The sequence below is a fragment of the Vidua chalybeata genome, chromosome 11, assembly GCF_026979565.1.
Source record: "Vidua chalybeata isolate OUT-0048 chromosome 11, bVidCha1 merged haplotype, whole genome shotgun sequence".
NCBI classification, from domain to species: domain Eukaryota; kingdom Metazoa; phylum Chordata; class Aves; order Passeriformes; family Viduidae; genus Vidua; species Vidua chalybeata.
Window position 1 is genome coordinate 3,257,359 of NC_071540.1, and position 23,405 is coordinate 3,280,763.

Genomic DNA, 23,405 nt, shown 5'->3' on the forward strand with positions numbered 1-23,405 from the left:
CTGGTGGCATTTCCGCAGGGTCGTGCTTTCACGGAGAAGAGCTCGCCTCGTAGCAGTGGCGGACGGACGGACGGCTGGTCGGTCGGTCGGCCCGCCCGAAGATGACAGACGCCCTGCTGCCCCGGCAGGCGGCGGAGCCGGCGGGGGACGGCTACTTTCGGAAGGTGGGAGGCTCGGTGGCCAGCCCGCGGCGCGTGGCTTGCGAGCACAGTGGGCTGTGTGCCCGGGGCAGCGCCTCCCGAGGGCTGGGGTCCCCTCACGGTCTGCTTTCTCCCGGCGGAGCGTCGTGGGCTCCGTCCTGTGGCAGCCCACGGGCGTGGGGAGCAGCCTTGGGGGGCCAAGGGCAGGGAGGCGAGACGGGGACCTGGCGCTGAGGGAGCGCGGAGCGCCCGGCGCGCACTCCGCCTTGAGCTGGCGGAGCGCTGCGCGGGGACCCCGGCGGCGCTCCCCTGCTGCGGAGCTGGGCGTCACCGCAAGGACAGGAGCCCTCGTAGCTTCCCAAAATGAGTCTAATTGCACTTGTCGGTCGGCCTTCTTTTTGCTGTCTTTATTTATATTTTCCCCCCCTGCTCTCTTCCCCGTTTGCTACTCGCCGCGTCTCCGCGCGCTTTCTAGTAAATTGCCTTATGTACCTGTAAGAAAGTTTACTGGAGTAAGGCACGAAGTTAACAGATTCATTAGGAAGTTCCTAATGAGCATCTGCCCTAACTACTTTTCAGACTGACTGGGCGGCTTATGCCGTAACCTGCACCTGAGTTCTTTTTGCACAACAGTAATTATAGTTAAGTATTGCCTGTAATGCAGCCCTGTGGGGTTCTGTGAACTTCACTGGAGGTAAAGGGCAGTAAGTGCCGTTTTCAGAGAGCTTTGATTCGGCCTTCCCTTGTTGTTTTTAAGTTCCCAGCACCTGTAACTCCCGTCCATAGGTTTCAAGTCGGGGTGTAGGTACACGGGAGTTTTGGTGTAGATTCTGGATCCAGGACCATGAACTGTGTAGTCTATGGAGGGGGTAAAAAAAAGCTGCATACATCAGGTTGTTGCTGCTCGCCTCTGCCCAAAAATAGCCCCATTACGCACTTCATCAACCACCTGGATTACGTGGTGTTGAGGTACATAGGTTTTGCTTTGTTTCCCTCTTTACAGGCAGTTTGATTTTTTTGCTACAGTATTTATCGAATTTATAAGCCTGCAGGAACTTAAACAACATTGCCCTTTAGCAGAGGAACTGTTTCTAGCTGAAAAGAGCCAAGCTTTACCTGTGCCAGCCATGCTGCAAGGAATCGCTACCACCTTGTAAATAACTAGACAGGCTGAAACAAAACTTGGACCAAATCTTGTCTGGCTTCCTCATTTGAGTAATCCTACTGTAATATTTGGCGAGTAAATCACTTCTGCCTTAGTAGTCTTTAGCAGGACTTCCAGTCTTTAGCAGTCTTTCCCAGTCATACAATGTGGCCAAGTTGTAATTACTTCGTTTTCATAGCTATGTTTTCTACACTGTCGGAAGCTCATAGGCTGCCTTGAGGCATGTTAGTAAAAAAGTTGAGTTTTCATGAACTAAGTTGCTGATAAGGGCTAACTGAAGTTTAGTAGTCAAATTGTGCCTCAGGTCCTATGAGTAGTAGATCTTCTACACTCAGACTTGCTAAACGACTGAGTTTATTTTAAATGAAGTTGTTGTATGTTGCAGTTATGGTCACTGAAACATATTAGATCAGTGTAAAGCCTATTGGACAGGAATGAAATTTTTTTCATATATGAAAATACTCTAAGATCAACAGGAGCATCTTTCTTATTACTTACTGCTTTAAGACATAAGTAATGAAAAAGTGGGGATCTGATAAAATCTGAATGAGCCACACGCTGCAGTAAAACATTCTTGCCTCTGTTCCCCCAGATCTTGGAAAGGTTCAGCCAGCTCATAAGTGTCTTTATTAAAGTTAGGAACTTCAGATTAGGCTAGATGCTCAAAGCCTTTAGTCCCCAAAAATAAGAAGAAAAATAGTATACCTTGTTATATGTTAGTTGAATGGTCTCAAAAGTCAGAGCTTTAATTCTGATTTAGAAGTTCTAGGTGAAGGGGGAGGAAAACCAAAACACCAAAAAATGGACCAAAACAATCCCACTCCTGGAATCTTTAACAAGTACAATCTGTGAACCCAAGGAGATACTTTAAATGTGGTATCTACATGTCCCTGTGAACGGTATACTTGGTGATTTCATGTGACTGAAATTAGTGACAGAGCTTTTGATGGGTGTCTGTGGGTCTTCTCCCCCTTCCCCTCTGAGTTACCTTGGTATTGTTTACTCCTTCCTTTCTAAATCACACTGTTTGTTTTCCTGAAAAGATTTGAGGGTTGGTTTACCACTTTTGTTGGTGCAGAATCACATCAATTTCCAAGGATAGTCTTTATGTTTTTAGGTCAAAAGGTAAGTACTTAATTGAATTTTTATTCTGTAAGCTGTGTAGTAAGGTGAAAACACTTGCTTTGCATCAGTCCTGCTCAAACTTGGCTTCCAAGCACTACTTACACAGTGAGGTTGTCTCTCATACTTTCTAAGACTATTGCACAGTGAAATTTTATAATTGAGAAAAATTGGGCAATTCATACAGTATCCAATTGTTTTAGACTTTTGATTTCTTTCGATGAATGGATTACTATGGGAAATGTGCTCAAAGTCTCTCTTGTTCTTTTATGTATTACGCCTTTTGAAGTTTTAAATACAGCATACCAGAAAGCAGTCCTCACTATCCCCAAGATGCAGTATGTAAAGCAACATACTTAATTTTTGTTTAGTGCCCTTTTTTTTTTTTTTTATGTAGGGAGGGGGCCCTGTAAAACTATGACTGGCCAGAAACAGGGACACAGATGCACAGTCGTGTTTCCTGCTCTGATTTCTGTTGTCACACTAAAAAGTGACTCTGCCGTGAGTCTGAGATGTGGTGGGTGCCAGGAACTGAAGTTCACTTGCAGCCTTTCTCAGATCTACCCTCCCCATTCCCTTGCAGTGATGTCAGAGCTGCTCCAGATGGACCTTTTCCCTTACCCTTTTTCCATTATCTCCTTTTTCCCCATAGCAAAGACCTGTCATTCATATATGCAAAATTTTTCTTTAAACCTGTAAGATGCTTTGAGCTGGTTCAATGCTGGTGTATCTTTTGTTGGTGTTTTTTCTTTTTTTAATCACCTTATTTTAAGGAAATTACCTGTGCAGCCATACAGGGTACATTTAACTCTATCACTGTTGCCCCATTCACTTCCTCTTATATTGTCCTTTGAAACAACCCTCTTGAGGTGTTTGATGAGCTGCAACCAAACTTGGGAGAAGGTTTTTTACTTTTAAAAGCAAAATGGAAAACAACAAAAAATATCCTTTGTGGGGTCCTGAAGAGAGTATGGCAAAATGGAAGAAGCACCTTACTTTCCATCAAAAAGAAGATAGAGCTTCTGCCTGGAACTTTTTAATTTCTGGCATGATAATGTACCAGGAACTGGTTTTGCTACTGTTGTGTTTATCTTGGCTTAGTTCAGTGTACATTGCCAGGGCACACTGTACCTGTTCTCCTAGGTGGTGTGAGTGCTCTTGGACCATGAGCCTCATGTCTTGACCTATTCTGTGTGGAGTTTCACATTCTTTCGCTGTTACTGACAGCAATCAGTGAATCAGCAATGCATGTCCCACACATCCATCCAAATTCTGCCCCTGGTCTTCCTTGTCTATGAAAATAATGACAAAACTAATGATGAGAGGAAAGAACAATTTGTTTTAAAAGTAGAGCATTTAGACAGGAAGAATTTTTCTACAGACCAATAGTAGTTAAAGCAGGTCTGTTATCATGGCTGCTTTGTTTCCATGAGATGCTTTTCCCAACCATGCTCATTTTTTTCACCTGCCATGGTTCTGTGGCTTGCTTGGCCTCTCAAATGTCTCCCTGGGTTTTTTTAGTTACCTTTGAATGCTTATGAGAGAAACAGCTTTCTTTTTCAAGTTGTTCTCACTTTTTTTTTTTTTTTTTTTTTTTTAATAGCACACCACCCCACTTAACCAGTAAGCTTTTGCAAAGTAAATATCCCTGAGACACATCAACGTACAGAACTCAGGATATTTATAATACAGCACTCACCCAGTCATGGGATCCAGTGCTTGTGTCATGAACTATTAGTAGGGCTATGTCTGCCTTATTTTTTGTTTGCTTGTTTGGGGGTGGTTTTTGTTTTTCTTGTTTGGTTTTTTTGGTGGGTAGGAGCAGAGCAAGGAAGAGATACCTAGCCAGTTCTTTCTACTCTGTTTTTCCCACCTTGGCTTGCTGCATTGTAACACCTTACACTGGCCATATTTTCAAATGTCTCTCACCAGTCAGAAAGTTGCAATGAATGGTAAGAAAAAGGCATAGTTAATTTTCCAAGGTTAACATTTCTGCAGCTCTCTAGGTATTGGCTGGCTCAACATGAAACATCCCAGCTTGTGGATAGCAGTCCACTGTGCTACACAGAGGCAGAGCAGTAGGACAGCTAGCTTAATAAACCTTTAGATTCTGATCAGTTGAACAAAGGTGCATAATTTTTTTCTCTTTCTTAAAGCTTTGCTTTCATCTGTGAGGCTAGATGCTTATCATATAGACCAAGCTGATTCAGAAAGAATGACTGTATATTAGTCCCCTGTGTCAGGGAAGAAGGCTAAAAGCAGAAGCAAGCAGCTCCATAAGTGAGGTACCAGACTGAAGATGATGATAGGTATGGTAACAAGCTCATGAATCAGCACTTCCCTAATTAACTCTGTGTCCTTCCCCCTCTTTCTGAGCTTTTTCTGCAGGGCTTCCCCCCACCTGTTGTTAATGTATCAGTTTACCAACCTGCCACACCTGTCATTCCACTGGGGTTTAGCTCCTGGGGCTCTTTTTAAGTCATTAGTAGCCAGGCAACCATCAACATTAGCATCGACACAGGAATATTTATTTGGCTATTTGTTCTCTTTCCTCTCATCTGGCAGAACAGAAACAACATTGCAATGATTCATAACCCTTGTCATCCAAAGTCCACTCATTATATACAAATTCATAAAACCTAAAACAGAAAGTAGGCATTCATGTGAAACTAAGAATCATCTGAAACTTGGTTAGTCAAGAGACAGATGTCTGTGATGAAATATGAATGTTAAATTTTGCTTAGTGAGTGCTGTGACAAGATGGAGTTCATGTAGGAAATACATATTTGGAGTCTAATACAGTAATTACTTCTTTAACTTTATATTAATCTTTGGGCGCTTAGAACTATACAATACTTCATTCATAGCACAAGTAGACCAGGCTCTGGAAGATCAGATCTTCCCAACCTCTTTATTAAAGCAAAAAACAACAACAACAACAAAACACTCAGATAAAACTGGTGCTTCTGAAAGATCTGCAGTATATAGCTAAATTTTCAAAACTGAACTAGTGGTAACATGCAAAAACCCATTAATTATAGTACTTCAAGAAGGTAAGGAAATGACAATTTAGCAGGACTTGGGATCAGTTCTAGAAATATTGGTGTGAAGTATGCTGTTTTCTATGATTGCTGTTAGAACCAAAGAAGTTATGTGCTTAAGTTCCATACATACTTGTTATTTAAACATGCATGTTTAAGTACCTGGAGGATATGGCCGTTTGTGTACACTGCTGGGCTTGACAATCTGCACTGGCTGGAAAGGACTGTTTTCCTTTAAGCAGGGAGGCACACCCAGTTTCAACTCTGTGTCACCTTCAGACAGTGTGGCTCATCTTAAAAGTTCAAACCACTACTTTGTAAAGCATATTTATGTTAATTTGGAATACTTACTGCCATTACTCATTGTTTGGCAAACAGTCATGATTTTTGCATTCATCATGACTGGACTTTTGATGTGAACCATGTAGAAATGCTGTTTGGGAAAGCGATCCTGTACACGGAGGAAGACAAAACTAAGCACTTGCTTGGACCTGTTTGCTAAAAAACTTTTTAGCAGACAGAATTTGTGCTTTACACAAGGGGTATCTTTCCCAGACTGTGTATTTCTTGAGGTTTTTTTTCAGATATTGGTTATTTTCACGGTTCTCTACGCAGACATCTACCTTTGTCAGATTAAGCTCTTTTTTGACTTAGAGATGTGGTAACTGAGAGGCGTTTTAAAAACTTTAATTCTATTCTTAGTCTCATGTGAAGGGTGAGACAATGCAGGTGTTATAATTCACAACATCACAATCAGAAATTAATTATTTCTTAATGACAATACATTATAAGCATTTCTTAGCTTATTAGTTTTTGCTACACTACGCTGTAAATGCTTTAAAGCCAATCATCTAAAATTACTTCTCATGGGTCTTACTATAATGCATTTTTCATTGTTCTATTTCATTAAAGTATCTAGTCTTATTTTTAAGGTTATCTTTTGAAACTTTTCTAGCTCCATTTCTCTCTCAACAACGTCTGTCCTATTCTATGACATTTCTAAGTCAGCATTTGTTATCTCACAGTTTGCATACAGATACACGCTACGTGAGCCTCGTCAGGCTTTGAGAATTTTCTATAAATCCATTTCCCACACTATCCATCAGTTTTATGGCAGCTTGATTACAATAAAGAGTTTAAGCCTGCAAATGAACACTAACTAGCTGAGTGTCCTCATCCCTTGTGCAGGAGATGTAAAGAGCAACATTTCCCAAAAAGTACAATATTAATTCCTTGTAGGCTTTGTGAAGTTAATGGGAGCCATATGCTTGAACAGGTGGGTGTATCCTGAAAACAGACTCCTCTACCCATAAGAAGCCTCTTATCAAAACTGATACCTTGGCCTGTCAGTGCCCTGTCCTGGTAGGGCCCAGGGCTGGTTTTCCTTCCTATAGACAATAGTGCTTGGGGACCTGAAAAGGAGGGAAACATCTCTTACGCTTTTTCTCTTTGCAGAGAGTTTCAGATCACTGCAGTTTTGTACTCATTGTTCAGTGGGAGCTTGATCAAAAGTTCATTCAAATGAAGACATCACATCTACAAGCTTCATGGGCTTAGGAATCAGGCAGTTGGTCTTCCTGAAAAATTTCTGAAGAGAAGCTGTAAAGAAGTATTTGAATGATGTCATCAAACATGTTTGGCACACCAAAAGGACTAGGGAATTCTGGGAGGAAGCTGCAGCTTTACAGAAAAAATGAAGGGCAAGGCAAGGATACATTTTAGAAGGATGCTTGAACTAAGTGGTCAAGAAAGAAGTTGGAAGGAAGTACCTGTGCATAAATATGGAGATAACAGGTCTGAGATGAGAATTAAATACTCAAAATAAATGCAAGAGCAAATAATTTGTGAGGTTCAAATGAAAAATGGCATGGATAGAATGGAAGGAGATAAAACTTCGAATAGCAGTAGTAAAAAAGACTATACAACACAAAATGAAGGAAAATCAAAGTGCGGAAGAACAGCTTCATCCCAGAAAAAGAACCAGACTAAGAGCAGACAGAAACTTGTGGCTACAAGACCATGTTGTACACTAAACTGTGTGTTGCTTATGTCTTTGTTGTGTGTAAAGGAGCATAAAGTATTTGATAGTTAAAGGACTGCTTCTAATCCGAGATGAATGAGTTTGCTGCATGTGTGTATTCCCTCCAGTAAAAAGTTCGTCTTCTCTGTGTGTCGTGGTTTGACACTGGCCAACCAGGCACCCACGAAATTCTCTCTTGTTCTCAGCTGGGCAGAGGAGTGGGGAAAAAAAAAAGAAATTAACAAAGGGTTCATGAGTTGAGATGAGGACTGGGAGAAAACACTGTAAGGGCAAAACAGATTAAAATTTAAAGGTATAAAGTAAATTTATTATTAACAGAGTAAGAGGAGCATAATGAAAAGTAAAATAAGCCTTTAAAACACCTTTTTTCCCCACAGCCCTTCCCTCCTTCCCACCAACAGTGCAGGGAGACAGGCATGGAGGTTTTGTTCAGTTCATCACCCGAGATCTTCTATTGTTCACTCAGGGAGAGAAGTCTTTCCTCTGCTGTGCTGTGGGGTCCCTCCCACAGGCAGACAGTCTTCCCAGAACTGCTGTGGTGTGGGTCACTCGTCCACAGGGTGCAGTTCTCTAAGGATAGGCTGCTCCAGTTTGGGAGCAAGGGCTCTCTCTCTCTCTCTCTCTGGCAGCAGCGCCCTCTCTCTCTGTTTGGGTCTCCCACAGGATCACAGCTTCCTCTGGCACCCACCCACTCCGGTGTGAGTGCTTTTACCAGTGGATCTCTGCATCCCCTGTGGATTTACATCCCCCTGTGCATTACAGGGGGACAGTTGTTTCACCATGGTCCTCACCATGGCTGGCAGAGAAATCTTGGCTCAGATGCTTGAAAACCTCCTCCCCTCTTTCTTTCCCACTGACCTTGGTGGTGCCATGTTGTTTTCCCTCACATGCCCTCACTTCCTTCTCTTCTCTGACTAGAAGAAAAACTGCTGCTCGTAGGTACCATCACCAAAAAGTTCCACCAATTCAAAGACTCTTGCACGACCCCACACTGCTGAGAGGTTGATTTCGTCTAGCTTCAATATCAGAGAATTGCTCGCCATGTTTCCGCTGCCAGCCAGGCGCCCCTGCCGGCGCTGCAGGGGCAGCGGCAGATCCCATGGCGCTGGCATTATTCAGCACCTCTCCTCAAGCTGGGTGCCAGGAGGGAGAAACCACAACTGCCCCTGCCCTCCCTCCCTCAGCACGGCTGGGAGAAACCACAACTGCCCCTGCCCTCCCTCCCTCAGCACGGCTGGGAGACGCCACCAGTGCCCCTGCCCTCCCTCCCTCAGCACGGCTGGGAGACGCCACCAGTGCCCCTGCCCTCCCTCCCTCAGCACGGCTGGGAGAAACCACAACTGCCCCTGCCCTCCCTCCCTCAGCACGGCTGGGAGAAACCACAACTGCCCCTGCCCTCCCTCCCTCAGCACGGCTGGCCAGGGGCGACCAGGCAGGCAGGGCTTGACTTGGGCTGCGGCACCTCCCCACCCCTGGGAAAAACTGTGTGCGCTGTTTTGATTTTCTTCTTAAATGTGCCATCACAGAGGCATTGCCAGCCTCTCTGACTGGGCCAGCAGCGTGTCCATCTTCCGAGCCATCAGAGATTGGCTGTGTCGGACATGTGGAAGCTTCTAGCAGCTTCTCACAGAAGCTACTTTGGTGGCTCTCCCCTGCTGCTCAAAAACGAGGCGGTGCCAAACCAACACAAGGTGTCATGCTTGCTGTGAGAGCTTTGTCAATGAAGAGAGCTGTGAGCTCATGCTGCGAGTGGTATTTCAAGGCAGTAATTCAATGTGGTGTGTTTTTTGAAGTTACATGTCAAATGGTGCTTCTGGAGATGTCTGCACAAGCTTCCTGCCATTTTACCTATTTATTACAAGCTTTTCAAACTAGGTATGTAAAATTAATATTATTGGGCTATGTGCCTTCTCAGTTGAACTAGAGTAATCTGGTTTGATCGGCTCATTTCTCTGTTGTCAAGTCAATTTGCTTTCACTTGACAACAAAAACAAGAACTGAACTTCATGATCAGAATGTCATGTTCTGTTTAAATACTACCTTTTGTTTTGCTGGTATGTCATTGCTTGGCCACTCATAATTAGAGCTTGTTAATAGACTTTTAAATGCTCTTATAACAGAAAACATTTTTTCTAGTCGAAACTAAGAGGGAGAGGTCCAAAATAGTGCATAATTTAGTGGCTGGAGTAGTTGAAAGAAGACTTAGAGAGGTCTGAGCCTCCTTCTTGTGTAGCAGACAATACAGTAGGACTGATAAGCTTTGTAATCATACCCAGTGAGGCCTCTCAAAAAGACATTCTTAATTTAAGTGTAAGCCTTAAAACAGTGATTTTATTTGCTTCAGAATTATTAGTTAAGGCTGCAGGGATGTGCTGGCAGATTCCTGAGTATTAAGATTCAAAGGCATTTGATACTTTTTAAAAAAGGGGTGGCAGGGGCAAAGAATAAATTTTGGAAGAGAAATTTCTAACGTATTTTTAAAAGGTGTTAAAATTGTGTTTCCCTTAATCAAAAAAGGACAAACATGCAGTCCTATTCATCTGTAGCAGTTTTAGCTTATCAGTGCTCAGAATACAGTGGCTCAGTCCTGCTCAAACACATTTCAGCAGTTTGAGTTTTGAGTCTTGTACTTGTGTACGGTATGCACATACATGGGAGCATTCTTGTGAATTCTAGATTTCACACTTTACAAGAGCCTAATTTGATAAGAGTCTGAGGGTATAATCATTTTACCCTGTTAAGCTCTATTTTGGTAAGTTTGAGATGTAAAGAAAGGAGCCTAGGGAAGGAGGGGGAGGAATTGTACTGAAGGTCTGAGCCACCAGAAGGAAAGATCAGAGATCCTAAAACTGGAAGCAGGTTTTTGGGCCCCAAACTTTGAGCACCACAGTCTGTTTTGGACAGAGTTGTATTTCAAGGCTGCATATATCCCAGTATGGAACTCTGATATTTACAAGGCAGAAGCTTTGATGAGAGTTGATGTCTTGCCAGATACTGTTTTCATAAAATCCTACAAATAACATTCTGTCAAATTTGATTGCGTTTGCAAAATACCTTGAAAATATTTTTAGGGGAGAAGAGACTGGCTCACGTGTACTTAAGGTTTAAAACAAATATTTTCTGTCTGGATTTTGATGTTGAAATGTACTATGGTCATGGTCCCTTTTGATTTTAATGACCAAGTTTGAGACAAGAAATACTGTTGTTGATGTCAGATCATCCTTGATGTCAAGGTAACTAATTTGTATTCATATGGAACCTATGCCTTTAACACTGAATTTAAATAAACCTTGAAAGTTCATTTAAATTCCATGTTAGTCCCTCTGAAGTTTCTTCCAACAGCAACAAAAAACTTGTTTTCTTAATTCTAGGGATGTAATCCTCTTGCTGAGACTGGACGAAGCAAACTGCAAAATCAAAGAGCTGTTCTAAACCAACAGATCTTAAGAGCAGTGAGAATGAGAGCTGGTGCTGAAAACCTTTTAAGGTACACGTCATGGTTTCTTAGTTTTCTTGCCCAAGCAACAGTTGTTTAATTTTTTTAATTTTGTAGAAGTCTCTTAGCTATTGTTATTTTCTCCTCATTTTCCCCGAACATGCTGCATCTCTTACTGTAGAATGATTTGTGAATCTCCCTGAAATTTTTTCAAGCTATAGCTCTACAGAGTCATTATTTGCATTCAGGTGCACTTTCATATTATGTTGTAGTAAATGAGCTAAATGTTAGACTTTCTTAGGTTGCTCTCTGTGTTCAGTTTTATTGCTAGTGATAATGGCAAGTGAACCTTGCTGAATATTGTAATGAGTCCCTTTTACTCTTCAAATCAAATAAAGGTATTGCCACTATGCTGTTGGCTTTTTCCAAGATCCTTTAGTTCTGTGCTGCATAGTAGAAAGGACCATCCATTGCCTTCTTTACTCCCTGTAATAATGATACAGGAGTAGCAGGGTAGCACACATCTGATTTGAGCTGGGTTACCACCAGTTGCCACCAAATTCTCCTACAGTTTGAGGTAGCTTCATCTATGACATTCTGTTAGGATATATTTTCATATGTGGCTGTCCCCATAGGAATAGCCTTATGTTGACCCTGCCTTAAAGCTGTTACATCCTGTGATCAACTGTTTGGCAAACAGCCTGTATATTTCCAATCTTACACAGAAGAACTGAAAACTATCCCAGTTCTCATCTGCAGTAGTTTCCTGTAGTGTCTTGTTTCTCTGTAACTGGAACAACAATGGGTCTTCAAAAACAAAATCTAGTAAATATACTTAAAGAAGTTAAAATGCTTGGATAAATTAATTTTTTTTAAACTTGCCATTAATCAATGGGTTGCATGTTGTCTGTTACCTGCTTTTATCTCCACTCTTGCAAGAGATGTGACAGGTTGAAAACTTAGGTAATTTTAGTCTCTGTGACTGACTTAAATTTGCTTTGTTTACTGGTAATTGACTTAAGGAGTGAGACTTAGAATTTTACTGCTTTTTGTATGTTTTGCATTATACCTGCTTTTGAAATGGAATACTTAATTCAGTTAATGTTTCCGCTTGTTGATTCAGGAGTGTTTTGGGAGGGCTAAAGAGATGAGAAAACTGGTAACGTTTAACCTAGATATCCTAAAGTTCAGTTTCTGATGCCAGCATTAACTGCTGAAATACTAGAATTGCTATTTACAGGAGTGGGAACTAAATCTACTTAAGAGTAGAGGAACAGATTTATTTTTAAGATTTTAGAAATCTAAAATGAATGTACACCTGTTGAACTATTAAAATTAGCTAGTTCTTTGAAAGAAGCAATTTAAAAAATAACCTGACCACTAGACAGTTCACATGATTAGTTATATCTACAGTCTCCTAAGGAAAAACATAAACAAGGTTTTTGTTTGCAGATTCTATTTGAATTTCATCAGGTTCTAAAAGAAACAAACCAATTGCTGTCCACAAGAAGCCTCCTGGAGTAGAATTTGAGAAAAAACTGGAAATGCAGGTTTCTTTACTTTTGGCTGAAAGTAAGAGCTAGGCTTGAAGCACATGATCCATATAGTGCAAAGACTTCTGTTCTTAGAATTTCTAAAAGTCACCCTCTCCTTCTTTATTGCCTTCTGCTCTGGAAGTTGAGTTAAAATTAAATTCAGTGTAGAGTTATCTCAACAATTTCACATTGCCCCTGTAGCAGTGTTCCGCTGGTTGTTACTAAAAGGTGTGTCTACAGTGTAAAAAACACGAAAAGGTAATCAAATTAAATTGACATGGATGTTCATAGCCATAGAGCAAATAGACAAGTCAGTCTGGCTGGAACTGTGGGGCTTCTGAAAAAGATACCAGAATCCCTCCTGTGGAGGATGGTAAGCTAGACCAAACATGGAGCCTTAATACATCACAATTAAAGTGCTTATAGCATCAAAACTTGCCCATTTACCTGTGTGGTGCTGCCTTTATCAAGTAAGGTCCACTGCACCATATGTTTGTATCCAGTTTGGTTTATCAAGGCAACACATGTTAACATTGCTTAATTTAAACAATCCAAGGTATTCAATAAAGTACAGCGTAGAAAAAATCACAGATAACTCCTTTATAATACGAAAAACAAACATAGAATTTTAGTTTTGGAATAATTATTTCTTCATAAAGGTGCTCCATAAAACTGGAGAACTGCTCCAAGTGGAGCCTAGATTTATGAGATGGTTGTTCATAAATATTTATGGCTGTGAATTTTGTCTTAAAATAAAGGTAAATGCAAAATGTTGCAACTTTTAAGTTCGTTACTGTCTTCAGATTCAGACTCTAATATAAGGGTACAGTATCTTAAGCATGGATACCTTTTATCTTAAACTCATAACTGTGGATTTATAGATACAGATGATTTAAGTATCTTGAAAGGAGTAATATTCTAATGAAATTGTCATTATGGAGACTCAGGTTAGAAATTGTGACATAAATACACAAATAAATAATCACAAAGAAATGCTTGGGGGCGTTAAATGCTGACATCCATTGTGCTTGCAGTTCAAAGTGTTGCCATTTAAATACATAAATGGCAAAGGAAACAAGCCAACAAAATCATATTTGCATCCAACAAAATCAAATTATAGAGAAAATTGTCTTGTATTAAAAAGATCTGGTTGAAAGATATTTTTTTTCTGTAATAACTTTTGGGGGAAAGTAATTTTCTTTTATTCTTAAGATCTGAAGTCTCAAAAGATCTTTATTCAGTTTATAAGGTGGAGAAGTCTCTGTTGAAGAATGTCTCCTGACTTGTCCCACCTCCACCAACCTATCTTCTTTGATTAAAAAAAAAAAATCACATAATCTGAAAATAGGATAGTGTTTCTGATTAAGATGCTTCTTTAGTTTTGTTGATGAATGTATCTGAAAATAAGCTTGACCCTTTATCATACACGGAAAATTGGGCATATAGGAAATCTTCTGTGGCTGCATGCTATTATTGTCTGGAAACTATCCCAAGCACTCTCTTGACAGAAAAACTAATAAATTCTGAAACATGAGGTCTTGTATAATCTCTTAAGGAGATAAAAAGAAATCTTAAAAATGCTGAGAATGCTTGCATTGGAGGTTGAAGGGGGTCAGCCAAGCTTGTAGAAAACCTTTTCCTGAGCAATAAAAAAATGATATGTCTCTGCAGAGCAACCACCAATAACAAAGTACGAGAGCAAGTTCTACTGGAACTCAGTTTTGTAAATTCTGACCTGCAGATCTTAAAGGAAGAATTGGAAGGACTTAATATCTCAGTAGAAGTTTATCAAAATGCAGAGTAAGTATAAAGCTAAGTTATTCAATTTTTAACAGATCTTTTGTTTACCCTTGAAAACAAAATTGTTTCTAGGTGAGTGTGAATATTGGACACGAATCATGTGAAAGAACAGAGAGCTTGATAGGAAGAGAACATACTTGATGGTAGATTTGTTGACTAAGGGTTAGTCTGCATATTTGTCCTTCTCTTGGGAAATGTATGTGCCACTAATCCTTGGATGTGAAGTTCCTTTGAAGAGAGGAGTATTGTGAGAATTGAAAGCTCTTGGAGCTATACTGCAAGCAGTTGGCACTTAGCACAATTTCCAGTACTGGAATGGCTAATTGGCTCAGTGCATTCTGGAGTGAACAAACTTAGCCATAAAGTAGTATCTCTTCTCAAATGTGGTGCATATAACAGTCCTCTCTGGAGCTGGAGAGCAGAGACACAATGCTGATCTGATGTTTAAAGCAGACTAAGTAATCTTCAATGTGTGCTCTTCAGTGACAGAAAAACACAAATTCTTTGGGTAAAGCAGAGGAATGTTTAGTAGATGAAGTTGGATTTTTTCCAAGATATTCTTCACTTTGAAGAGCACACTGATTTTTCAATTGCAATGGATTCCTCAAAGATAAAACTTCAAAGTTAAGGAGTATTCATTGCCTGCATACTGAAATGATTTCTGTATCAGTTATATGTCTTGTTCCCCCTAAAACTAAAATATTTACTATTTGATTAACAGCAGCTCAAGGTACAAATTGAAATGCTTCATGTGATGGGGGTATAATTTTGTGCCCCTCTTACCACTGTTCTCAGTTAGGTGTTAAACTTCCAGGTGGATTACAAGGAATTCTTAATATAAAAGGATGAAGCACATTTCCAGGGAGGTAACTTCCAACTGAATACTGATTTGATGCAAAATATCTATGTTGTAGTTTTCTCAAACAGCAACTTGTGCTAAACTTCTTACCCTCCACCCCCATGGCAAACTTTGACAACTGTTTGATGCAAAAATATTTTGGGGTTTTTTGGTTGGTCTTTTTTTTTTTTTTTTTTTTTTTTAGATTTGGGTTTCTTGTTCAAGTTTTTTTCTGGTCTTCATAAATGCATGTGAACACAGAGAGCAGTTACAGCTGTGGAAATGAGAGCAGGGCTCCACAAGTACTATTTCTTCTTCTAGCTAAATATTAAAAATATTTGGATTCTTACTGAAGGATGAGCAGTAGGTCAGGCCGCAAGGCAGGCAGAAGCCTTGAGGCTGGACAGCAATATGCTTGTAATTCTCTCCTGATCCTACTTTCCCAGTCTAATTTGAATGGTGTTTTGCCTTTCTTAATGCTTTTCATTCTAAGCTCTAAATGCTTTTTATGTTTCATCAGCTAAAATAATTATTTCCCTGTAACTGCTCCAGCCTTTACCAGTAAGTAGCTATTAATAGTTCTTCTCTGACTATTGTGTATACAGTTGTTAACATAAGGTCACACCCATGGTTTACTGGATTAGCCTCGATTGTGTTAAAACAATGTAAGGGTTGGCCCTCCCAGTACTTGCACACATGTCAGCCTGATTGAGAAGGGTGATGCTATTTCTACTCAGTTCTGGAAATCCAGGATCACCTCCCTAACTGTTCAGTCTTCCATGGGTGTGGCACCTTAGCTGTAGAGAAAAAATTAAATTCACTTTCTTTGAATGACTAATGCTGATATCTACAGGGAATGTGCACGGCAGTAGAATGGATTAAATCAGTAAGTTAGGATTTCTTTTCCATGTGCCTCACTTCCTTTTGAGGAAAAAGCAATGATATAATCTGTGGTAAAAGTATTGAAGTTTCTTATAAAAGCGTCGTCAGAAATCAGATAATTTGCACCACTTGAAATGGTGTTTTGGCTGTGTATCCTGGAACTCCTGGAAGTTAGCAGAGCCACTTTCTGGATCATGAAGGACTCTTGCTCTGCTTAGGAAGCTGTGTTCCTACTGCCACCCTCTCAAGATGGAATTTTCACCAATAAGAAAGTTTGTTTTGCTGACAAGACCATAAATGAATGTGGGATTTTGTAGTTGATAATGGAATGCTCTAAACAATGGTTAGACAGTCAAAAAGTTGTTTTCAGGAAAAATGAAAATATTAGATGAACTTTATAATTGCTTGATAGTGATCTGTTAAATCTACACAACCAGCTATGTATCTGGAAGCTATTGTGATCTTTTTTTAAGTCAGCTCTCATCCTTATTGCCCTTTGATATTCTAGAGGTTGACTTGTCTGGAGGTTAACACCTAGCATTGCCTGGAAGCTAGGTAGTTCTTGGACTTCTACTCCTAGATCTTTCACTGTGAAAGCTGGTACACTTTGGCTCTGCTTCTCCCTGTGTTGCACAGATAACTGCGACATAAAAAACCATTGTTAACATGTAAAATACTGAATATAACTGCTAATACATACCATCTGCTCTTACTGTGGCAGATCTCCTAGCAGCTGTGGAGCTAAATTGCAGTAAGGCAGCCTTTGAGGGTCTCCTTTGCTTTGCCTGGAGGAAAGTAGCTTTCTTCAATCTTTTCTTCAGAAGTACAGGCCATTAGGCAGATTTTCTTGTGCAGGAAGGAACTGTATACTTTTCTCTTTACCTCATCAATGTATGAAATTCCTGTCATCAAATAAAACAAAAGTAATTATAACAGAAGCAGAAAAAAAATTGTGACTCTTTTTGCTTTTTTTCCATAGAGAGACTTTCAGTATTCCCCTGGTACCTCTTGGCCTAAAGGAAACCAAAGATGTAGACTTTACACTCCCCCTCAAGGTAAATTTTACATACACATTTCAGAATGAATAGTTAACAGTAATAACTTCCATTTCAGATTTGTTTAAAGAAACAGAAGTAATTTAGGTAGAAATTATTTTTTGTTTTGCCCTAAGATCAAGATCATGACATGTTAAAAATTAACTACCGCTGAGTTGGGTCATTGCTCCTACCTAGTTAGGACAAGAAGTCCAAAAATGTTTGGACTCCAAAGAAATTCCACTTTGAAGACAGAGTTAAACCAAAGAATAAAAAATCCTTCTATGGTTTTGTTTCTAATAGTATTGATTACTGCTGTAAGTGTGAAAGGAAGTAGTAATGAAGGTTTTACTCAGTATAATGTAGTGATACACCAACTTACACTAACCAGGATAGCTCAGTTGGAAAGCAGTGTTGCAGCATTAACTCTGCTTGTTTGTTGTCTAATATACTTTGCTGGCTACTTGAACCATCCTCTTTATTTTCTGAACTTCTGTGTATTGTGCAATGTAGATTTTTATCTCACAGTCAACCATCTTGTATCACTGTAGCATTTGTCTCTATTTTTACTTCTGTGGGTTAAATTCCATGGTCAGATCACGGTGCCACTTGATGTCATTGCAGCTTTGTTAATTGAAGTGTAGCTCACAGGAAGTTGGCAGTCTCTTTCTGTTAACAAGTTTTTATGGTCACTTGATCCCCTTGTAATTTTGGATAATGGGGTTTGTTTGTCCCTTTCTAAACCACTAAGTGTTGTTGTTTTAAAACCAGTTGTAGCTAATGTAGCACATGTTTGGTTCCTTTACATCACAGTGAAATTTGTCTAAGATATCAAATCATAATTCTGCTGTCTTACTGTAGTCTCATTGTTGTATGTTGACTGAAAGGGAGTAGACATCGTTCAAATCACAACTGAATCAATTTCATACTGTTTGTAACTGCAGAAAAAATAGTTTTGGCTAATTTTAGATGCTCCAATTTTTTATCTTTTTTTCTCTTTTTAGGACTTTATTCTGGAACATTATAGTCAAGACAGTTCAGAGTATGAAGATGAAATAGCAGATCTCATGGATCTGAGACAAGTAAGTTCAAGTATGGTATATTGTGAGGTCTCTTAATGTACAGTTGTAAATAACATTTATATGGAATCAAAATACGACGTTTTTACTTAGAGCTTACTATACTCCAGTTGACTTAATTTCTGAGACATGGTGCATGAATGTCCATTGTCCAAGAGCTTTACAATCTGAGTAAAGAAAAAGCGAAGAAACAGATAAAGTTATGCAAAATGATTGAGCTGGTGATGTAACTTCATAAATTTTGTTAATCCAAGACTTGTCTTGCCTACTATTTTTTATTTTAAAGTATTTTAAATTTAGCAGGAAGAGTGTTGGAGTGGATTAACCTAGCAAAATACTGTAGTAGAATGGTTGGTATTTCTGACTATTGTTTGTTTCCTGTACTATGATAGAAACAGAAGCCTTCTCTGTAGCTTTCATAAAATACCTACAATCTTTATTTAATTAACTTTGAGACTTGCCAAACAGATTCTGTTTGCTTTTTTAAAGGTTGTGTGCTACTTGTGTGCAGCTGAAAAACTTTTGGCATGAATCCATATGGCTTTAAGCTTACTGTTCTCAGATTCCACACATTTCTATGATATGCAGAAGTCCAAAGGAAGCAGAGCTTTATCCTTGGGGTTTCAGTATTCATCCTGTAACTCAACAGAATGCACTTAATTTTAATCTATTGTATTTCAAGGCTTGCCGCACTCCTAGCCGAGATGAAGCTGGCATTGAGATGTTGATAAGCTATTTCCTGCAACTTGGTTATGTAGAAAACAGATTTTTCCCACCCACCAGGCACATTGGAGTTTTATTTACATGGTAAGTGTGTAGTTCATGTTTCTCTTCAGTCCGTTTCCCCCCCTCACCTGGTTAATCATTAACTGGTTAATCATTAACTGTCTTTTAGTCTGTAGTATGTCAGTGTGTGTCTCCTCTTGAATCCCTGCAGTGTGTTGTCAATTTTTTTTTTTTTTAGTTAAGAGTAAACCTGAATACAGTACACTCTTTACGTGCTTAAGAGTGAAACCATTGGCTAGATTATGATTTGGCTACAGGTTAGCAGAAGGGAGAAAGAGAGAAAATAATCTTCATTTTGGATAGCTACAGATGTTTCTGAATTCTGAACCTAGGTGTACAAAATGAGGACAAGGAACGGGGCCAGACCTTAATTGCCCTCCTTCAATTTGTTAAGAAGACCACTTGGGCCAGAGGAGAGAAAGAAGCAACTTATTTTTTTTATAAGGGAGTACTTACTATATCTGTGAGCAAAATTTGACTCTGAATTCAAAATTTTTATGATGAAAAAAGATGACTACCATGTAGCCAAGAGGAACTGTTAATTTTCTAGTCAGACCTGCAAATAGAAACTTTAAACACAAGCAGTAGAGGATCTGGCCATGCCCGTTGATCTTTGGCAACACCTAAGTAGGAGAGTGTAGCAGCACATACTGATACTTCCCCAAGTATGCTCTCCACCTCTGTGATGTTTTATGGGCACTTCTGAGTTAAATGTAATGAGCTTATGGAGGCACTACTGTAAAACCTGCTGAAAACTCAAATAAAGCTGCTCCCTGGCTTGGTTAATTATGTGGATTATCCTTGTAGAACATGGGTTTCTGTTCACCTTCATTTTCACTGCAGCAGAACAGTTAATAATTCCCCTTCTCATTCAGAAAAACAGAATGAAAGTACTTGTTTTTTCAATGGATTCTGCTAATCTTGACACCTCTTCTAATATTTGTTTCCCAAGGTATGATTCCTTCACAGGTGTCCCAGTGTGTCAGCAAAACCTGTTGCTTGAAAAAGCCAGTGTTTTATTCAACATTGGAGCTCTCTACACACAGATTGGAACAAGATGCAATCGTCAGACCCAGGCTGGACTTGAAAAGGCCGTTGATGCTTTTCAGAAAGCTGCAGGTACACATCTTAAAATACTGGAAAGGTCTTCACGCAAATGTTCCCAATCTCATTCTGATGTCATATGGATTTCTGCATTTTCTACTGGCCTGATTACGCAAAAAAGGAGGAACAGGGACATTCAAGAAGCCCAGTGAAGAGCTCAGATGAAGCTTTAAATCAAAACCTGGAAGTGCAGTCTGAACATGCAGATAAGATAGTGAATACTGTGGTTAATGATTACTGAAGTGCAGTTCAAAGGTCAGAGTTACTGCAGTAGCATTAACTGCTTCATTCCTTGTTTCACCAGCATAACTTTTACCTCCATGATGGCACCTTGGTGTCAAACCTGTACAAGAGACAATTGACAGGTTGGATAAAAACCCTGCAAGCATAGTTTTCCATATGAGGGTCTTAAAAATTAATCTTGCCTTTTTCTCTGGTGAAAGTTGCAATTCATTGGAAGTTGACTGCCTGTTTTCCATAAGTTCCAAAGGCAAACAGGTTCAAAATAACCTATCTCTGTCCCAAGCAAGGAGAAATAGAAATTCTAACAAAGGGAATCCTTTCCCTTGAACTAACACGTTATAAAGTCTTCTGTTTTCATTGGGGGCTTTTAAATAGATTTTCTGATTTGTTTTGTAAGTATCATCTTCTGCTACATGTAATATTTAAAGACATGTCCTTTGTAATTAATATGTACTGTAAGATTTATTTCTGCACTAACATCTGTGACTACTGGTTTGCACTGTATGGGTAGCTTTATCAACTAAAAGCTGTGGAGCACAGAGTTGAATTTTCATTAATCCCCTCCTTTGAATACACAGCTATCAAAAAAAAGTCTAGTATTTCTTCATGTATATTTAAAATAAAGAAAGAAAAGGAAATTCTTTCTCAACCTTTGTATTTTGTCTGAAAGAAATTTCAGTAGTTAGGAAATTTCGCCATGTTACTCCTGCTTCTTCCATTTTGCAAATAAAAAAAAATCACTGCTTTTCACTTCAACATGTTTGCAGAACAGCATTAATGCAAAATTGGAAATGGGTTATTTGCTACCACAGTTACCTTTGCAGGGCCCCAAAGCAACAGGAGGCATTTCATTGTACCTGTGCATGGTGCTGTAACACTTCATTATGTTGGCAGAGGCATGATACAGAGTTTGTATGAACTGTTTCCCAGTGCTGAATGAAAGATGTTGCACAGAATTTATCCCCAACATAAGCAGAAATATGTTGAGGAAAAAAAAAAAAAAAAAACCACCAAAAAAACACGTTTTTTTCCTCCTGTACTTTCAGTTCCTTTTGGTAGGGCACTCTATCAGTACTTTACCAGGCATGTCCTGGTAAATTTGGGTTTAATTTTTTTAGTGCAAAACAGTAGAAATGGCCACATTTCAAATTTGTTTAATGGCATATTAAAAATTGAGATATGAGTGTAACATGGAAAATCAAAAATCACAGACACCGTTCAGTGGCAAAATACTGCACAACGTGGCCAGAACTGAATGTGGTGGCAAGAAGTAAGATTACAGAAGCTGGAATGCTTAAAAGGCAGAGGCCTTAGTGTTCCACTTCTGCAGGGCTGTCAGCATTCCCGAACTAGCTGAACTCACTAAACCAGTCTGATGACATGCCTGCTGAGGGTTCTGCTTCCATCCATGAAACTGTTACTTAGTGTTGCACTACAGTTAGTGTTTGTTTTAGATTTGATATGTGATAGAAATTAGTAATGTTTTGGTGGAACCAAATGTCTAGAGAACAACCTTATTTTTACCCTATTAAATATATTTATATATCTATAAATAAAAATTCTAGCTTACAGGCATGGAATGGAGCTTTCATTGGGACACACAATGCTCTTAGCAGCATCTGAAAAGAAGATTAATATTTAATTAAGTTTACACGTTTGTGTCTTTTCCTTCTCTCCAGAGGATCTACTACTGTCATCTCCTTAAAGCTGTGCAGATTTTTCTCTTTTTTTGTCCCCTCTGTAAGCCATAGCCTGTCATTCCCACGTATAAGTCACATTCAGTTCAGCACAGCCTTATGGTGAATCACAAGAACTTTTACAAGCAAATATGAAGGCTGCTCAGAAGTGTAATTTTGACAGCTGTACTTGGGGATGGTTGATAGCAATGCAAAGCAAAACCTGTAGGTCAGTCTAACTTTTTATGCACCAAGAATTCCTTCAGATTGCTGTAGTGCAATACTAGAAAATATCCTTTAAATCCTAATTATTATGGTACATACTAGAATTAAGTTCACTTGTTTATCTTCATAATACTAACAAAACCATTTGTAATTGCAGGAGTTCTAAGCTACTTAAAGGAGACCTTTACTCACACACCAAGTTATGACATGAGCCCAGCTATGCTGAATGTACTAGTGAAAATGATGCTTGCACAAGCTCGAGAGTGTGTTTTTGAGCACATTGGTCTTTCTGGAATACGCAATGAGTTTTTCACACTAGTAAAAATGACACAGGAAGTTGCCAAGGTAAAATATGGGACTTTAAATCTAGTCTTTAAAATAAGTGCTTACAGTGCTGTGTTATTACCTACAGCTTTTAGTAATATTAAATATTATTATATCTTATTATATATAAAAATATATACTATTATGATTGATTATATATACTATTATGACCTATATGAATATATAGACACATTATATAATATTATATAATAGTAATATTTATTAAATTTAAATGTTAACAACCATTACTGGAAACCAAAATTAACACAGGCAGCTCACAAACTCCAGTTAAAAGCACAGCTTTTCAGAGGATTAAAATGTGAACAAAATTTAAATATTATTCTAGAGTTGTTAAAATTTTTCATAGTTCATGGAGATTAACAGAAATAGGCAGTGAACTTGCTGAAGGTTTTTAACAAGCTGTTTATGTTGGTCTTTGAAACATACAGATTTCATCCACAGAACTACATACAAACCTCACGGGGTGTTTGTGTGGTTCCCTGTTAAGTATTGAACAACTTGACTTGTTTCCCAGCTGCTGAAGGGTTTGCAAACCAAAAAAAGCTTAATCAAGAATAGCTAAATTGTAACTGAGGGAGGGAGCTTGACAAACAGAGTCAAATTGGGCCCTGCAGAGCTGCCTTGGGACTTGCCAGAAAATGAGATAGGCTTGCCCCAGAAGGTAGTGTTAATACTTGATTGAGGTATGTACCAAAAAATTAGTATGCCATGAAGATATTCCTGTGCTTTCTCAGTTATTTCAGAGTAGCAGATAAAAAAGTGGTTCCATAAAAGAAAAAGGCAAAGCCTTTCATACCAACCCTGTAAAGCCACCGTGACATATCTGTGGGATTGATCAGCTGCAGGGGAAAGATTTTTGATTCTGTCAGTTGGAGTAGTTTGATCCATTAAAGCAGCATTCACTGCTTGAAAA

At 39.2% G+C, this 23,405-nt stretch overlaps 1 protein-coding gene across 1 annotated transcript in view; it reads left to right on the plus strand.

Moving 5' to 3' along the window:
• Window positions 1–23,405, plus strand: part of RHPN2 (rhophilin Rho GTPase binding protein 2) — a 30,691-nt gene continuing 7,286 nt past the window's right edge. The window contains exons 1-8 of the mRNA XM_053952953.1: window positions 1–164; window positions 10,881–10,996; window positions 14,152–14,280; window positions 16,980–17,055; window positions 18,039–18,116; window positions 18,796–18,920; window positions 19,852–20,018; window positions 22,305–22,492. Coding sequence (XP_053808928.1) covers window positions 102–164; window positions 10,881–10,996; window positions 14,152–14,280; window positions 16,980–17,055; window positions 18,039–18,116; window positions 18,796–18,920; window positions 19,852–20,018; window positions 22,305–22,492 — 942 coding nt within the window. The 5' untranslated portion in view covers window positions 1–101. The remainder of the gene's footprint in view (window positions 165–10,880; window positions 10,997–14,151; window positions 14,281–16,979; window positions 17,056–18,038; window positions 18,117–18,795; window positions 18,921–19,851; window positions 20,019–22,304; window positions 22,493–23,405) is intronic.